The sequence below is a fragment of the Scardinius erythrophthalmus genome, assembly GCF_964197995.2.
Source record: "Scardinius erythrophthalmus genome assembly, chromosome: 8".
Classification (NCBI taxonomy): Eukaryota; Metazoa; Chordata; class Actinopteri; order Cypriniformes; family Leuciscidae; genus Scardinius; species Scardinius erythrophthalmus.
In genome coordinates, this window is record NC_138228.1 from 3441200 (window position 1) to 3446199 (window position 5000).

Below are 5000 nucleotides of genomic sequence, written 5' to 3' on the forward strand. Positions count from 1 at the left end.
GTAATTCTGTGTAATTTACTGTTATTACTATAGTAAGTACATGAAGAAAGGGGTAAATACGTCACCCAAAAATAGTGTTACCAAAAAAACGTATTGACCAGAAACATTTTTTCCTAGTGAATGCAAATCTCAGACTCACCAGGAAGTCCTCTTCACAGTACACCTTCCCGTTAACATTATAGAAAGCCTTTCCTCGTAGTCGCCGTCCTGAAAAAAATAAATAAAAAAACATTGATGCTACCATTTCAAATAAGTTTTATCTTACATGCTGCATAAAATGTTGCAGAAGAAACTCCATGTGCATTTACGAACAGCTTCGACAACAAACCAGCAATTATTTTAAATTGGCAAACATTAAATGATTGAAAGGATGAAGTATGTTTTTATCTTTGATGCATGTTAAGTGGACAGAGTGTTCATTCCCACAACACACACACACTGACAGAACCACCAGCGCCTGATGTGTAATGCACACAAAAATGCTTCTTAGGGGTGTGTGTTCACACTTGTAATTCGATGCAATTGGTCAGGACCAAAAAACAAAACAACACAAAAAAACATTTAATTCTGGTCCGCTTATCGGCTTTTATTGAGTATATTTCACCACAGAACAATGCTGTGTTCTGGGTTAAATGTGCGTAACCTACATATGATGGTATTTAGACCAGCTGAGAACTCGCGAAGAGCTTATAAAGAAGTCAAAACAGCGACAGGAATCCGTCCGTCACACAAACGAAGATCTGCCGCGAGGAGACGCGGTTCTGATGCCTGAACTGAACTGTGATGGACAACATCACGACTATTGACGAGAAAAACAAGTAAGCTTGACACTGTTTCCTAACCAGACGTGATAAGATTCCAGCGACAAATAATTTGTCTGTCCACACTAGACGCGACGCGACTGCGAGATGCGTCAAAATCAATCAAAACCCACAGCCAATCAGAACAGGGTGTGGGAGGAGTCAGCCAATCAGAACAGCGTGTGGGAGGAGTCAGCCAATCAGAACAGGGTGTGGGAGGAGTCAGCCAATCAGAACAGCGTGTGGGAGGAGTCTCACGGCACCAGAGTGTAATCTTGACGGCACTCGCAAGAAAATGTACAAGTCGCTATATAATCAAATTCACAAATATTACACCATTTAAACATTATTAAAAATACATAGGCTACTGAGTTGCTAAAACAATCTTTGTCAAAGAATACACTTGTTTGTTCACAGTTTAAAATGTTCTTGTTTCCATTTGTTTAATATCAAGATCTGAGGTGAATTATCCATTGTTGCTTTTGTAGCTGGAGCACTAAATGATATTCAGAGTCACATTACACACTTTTAACATTAAATAAAGCACATAAACAGTCCCTGAGATTATCATCGCCACACTTTGTGTTTGTTGTTCCTGCGCGACGTCGCAGAAAAATAGAAACCGTTTCTAAAATAGGATCGTCGCATGTCGCCGTCGCGGCTGGATAGGACAAACACTGATTAACATGGAAAATGACCTTTTATCGTGCGTCGCGTGTAGCTAGGACAGTGTGTAAGGTCACTACTTGAACTTCTTTATTAACTTTATTAACTATTTTAACTTCTATACAAGTATGCTTGAGCCTTCTGTCCTTTTTAGTGTCAGTTCTTGTGACATCATGTCCTGTTTTTGGTTTATTTACATTAGGGATGCGTGATATATCGACCACCATTTCAGCATCCGCTAATACATTTTTAATTCATGTTATTGTTATTGATATATTAAAGCTGATAAATAATGGATTATTTCCTTCAGCTGAGACACTGATGGTTTTGAAATGCTTGAAACATGATTGGATACAGTTCAGTGCAACATGTGCAGCGCAAGTCTGTCATATAGGCGGTATAATGATAATTAAATTATAATGAGAACATTATAATTGTGTGCTTGGGACATGGATTTTAATAGTGAGACTTTTGTTTTTGTAATCAGGCTCTCAAAAATTATATAAAAATTTGGATTTAGATCAGAATATATCGGTTATTGACTTATAGAGAATTATCAGCTATCGGCCAAAATTGTCTTATTCCTAGTTTACATGTCTTTGGTCCGTCTTGCGTTCAGATTTCATTCGGACCGCACCAGAGTCCGTTTGGAGGTTCGTTCACACTTATTCAAACGACCCGCGCTAACAGAGCAATCGCACCAGGGCTCGTTTTAATCCAACCAAACATGTCAAGTGTGAACACACCCTTACAATCAAGATGCACAGGTTTATACCAGCCTGAAAACAAGTGCAAACTGTGGTTACTCAGACTGTTTGTGTCTAAAAGGGCGTTTCTTGGACAGAAGCAGCGATCTGACTTTATGCTGCTAGTCTGACTGAACGAGAGTAAGAGCGGTGTATTCAAACACAAAACACTCATCATTGTCTTTCTCTCTCACACACACACACACATAAATCAGACTGACCCCTTTCCCCGTCCCTTAATTTACAGCGCTCAAGGCAGACATCTCGTTTCTTTTCACCATCGCAAAATTTATGCACTTGCCACATTCAAACAGCCAGTGGCCCGACAGAGACACGAACACCCGACGTGATTCAGAGTGATAAAGCGCGATTCACACACAGACGTGAGGAAAGATTTTCAATTAGGGGTGCAAACACACGATTTACACCGGCTGGAACATATTAAACTTTATTTGAACATTTTGTGCCTGTTTTTAGATAACATGCAAGTCACCCAACCATTATCCAGCCATCGTTTTTGCCATTTTAATTTTTATGCAAAAAATAAATAAATATTTAGTTAAAAATTTAGTTGAAAATTATTGAAATTATTTCAGCGGGTGTGTCAGTACTTTTTGAAAATTTCCAGCACATTTTAACAATACTGTGATAAAATTGATTATTTTGGTCACTATAATCATGATATGAAATTTTCACACTGTTTCATCTCTACTAGCAACCATCCAGATCACTCTAGCATGAGCGCAGGTTTGGTCAAGAACCACTCAAAATATCCTCAGAAAATACAATAAAAAGGTGTAAATGGTTCAGAGAATAAGATTTTTTTTTTTTAATGAGATGGAAAAGTTAGATGTGGACGCGTTTTAACACAACAAACGACGTTAGGATCACTGAGATTTCGAAACTGAACACAAAAAGGAGAGAGAGAGAGAGAGAGAGAGAGAGAGAGAGAGAGAGAGAGAGAGAGAGAGAGAGAGAGAGAGAGAGAGAGAGAGAGAGAGAGAGAGAGAGAGAGAGAGAGAGAGAGAGGTCTGAGTAAACGGGGACATTCTTTCGGACTGAGGTCACCGGCTGGTCCCAGTGTCCCCCCCTCCACCACACACACACACACACACACACACACACAGACAGAGAGAGGGGGGGAGGGGACGGACGGCTAGATTCCTCCAGGCTTTGTCAAAGACTCGGCCACAGTCAACTACATCTCCCCTGCGAAAACTGCTTATTTGCATCAAACACAAAGTTAATTTGTGGCAAACATCTCGCTCTTCACCGGCAGTGGTGAACTTGCAGAAAACCATTGCAAATATCTGCATTACCAGTGGAAACATTTAATACTGAACTGAAATGTTAGTTCACTTGAATCATTTCAACAGTGAATGAGAATACATTTTAAAAAGTTATAGCAAAAACGTTCAATAGACCCTTTACACAGACTGCGATGACGCACTTCCAGTTATTCACATTGGAAATCGCCTATAATACGCTCTCACACATTCATTTTTTAACGTTTTGGGAGTAAAATACACATTTGTGGTTTCAACTCCAAATGCATTTACACCGGTCCAGTTTTATCTCAGATCTCCTCCAGGAGAGGTTTGAGTGATCGGATTCAAATCTGATTCAGACGTCATTTACACTTGGTCTTTTCACAATCGTATCGAAATCCCTTCAGAGAAAACGCATGAAGTGACCAGGTGTAAACAGGATTTTTCTTTTACTATTGGGGAAATTGGGAATGCAAAAATTCGTCCAACACTATAGAAGTTTATCCGATGATAATTTCCGCTTCTGAGAGCCCCGGAAATGTAAAAAATGGTCCATTACCCAAAATCTTTTTCATTCACATGCATCTCTTCTCCTCCGCTCTTCTCAGAACAGTGTGTGGGCAGTTTCATTTTCATGGTCTGCTGTGTTAAATGCATTTTTGATTTAATTTTTACACTTGAGATGCTTCAGAATGCATGTTTTCCCATGACTGAGTCCTCTACTGAACTTAGCCAGGGTCGTGGACTCTAAAAATACATATTTACAAAACATTTCCAGTGGACAACAGTCTCATTTACACTGATTTTCAACGCTTTGTCAGCTGAGCGATCGACAGCAAGATGCACAACCTAATGGACTGTACTTATGACAACTAACTTTAAGACAAATTAAATGTGGCATTAACTCTGATTGAGATACATAATCCCTCAAAGAACAGTAGCATCATAAAATAAACCTCAGGGCATATTTAAGAAAATAAACACATGTGATCTCCTATTAGGAAAAATGACTGACAGAAACCTCACTTTGTCAAAGCGTTCAAAGGGTTTTATGATTTTCTCACTGACAGCCTGCACGCACACAGACCACATCTAAAGTGTTATGAAACTATGTGATTAAAACACAGCACAGCTGCCGAGGACTGCTGGGAAATCTGTCTCGAACATTATCAAAGATTCAAAACACACCAGCGGAGAGAAACGCTGAGCGCAGCACTAAACACACTTAAACTGAGAAAATACCACATGTCCAGCAGAATAATAAATACACAATCACATCAATTAATACAAAACGATAGATTGAAATAGGAGATGAAACTAATTTAGGAAAAAAAATAGTACTTTTATTCAGCATGGATGCATTAAGTTGATCAAAAGTGACAGTAAAGACATTTATAATGTTACAAAAGATTATATTTAAGACAAAATCACGGTTTAATATGAAGCAGCGCAACTGTTTTCAACACTGATAATAATCATAAATGTTTCTTGAGCATCAAATCATCCTATTAGAGTGATTT

At 38.8% G+C, this 5000-nt stretch overlaps 1 protein-coding gene across 1 annotated transcript in view; it reads right to left on the bottom strand.

Moving 5' to 3' along the window:
• The window catches only part of wtip (WT1 interacting protein), a 36898-nt gene that overhangs the window by 11796 nt on the left and 20102 nt on the right, over positions 1-5000 (bottom strand). The window contains exon 3 of the mRNA XM_081371998.1: positions 140-207. Within this exon, the coding sequence (XP_081228124.1) occupies positions 140-207 (68 nt within the window). The remainder of the gene's footprint in view (positions 1-139; positions 208-5000) is intronic.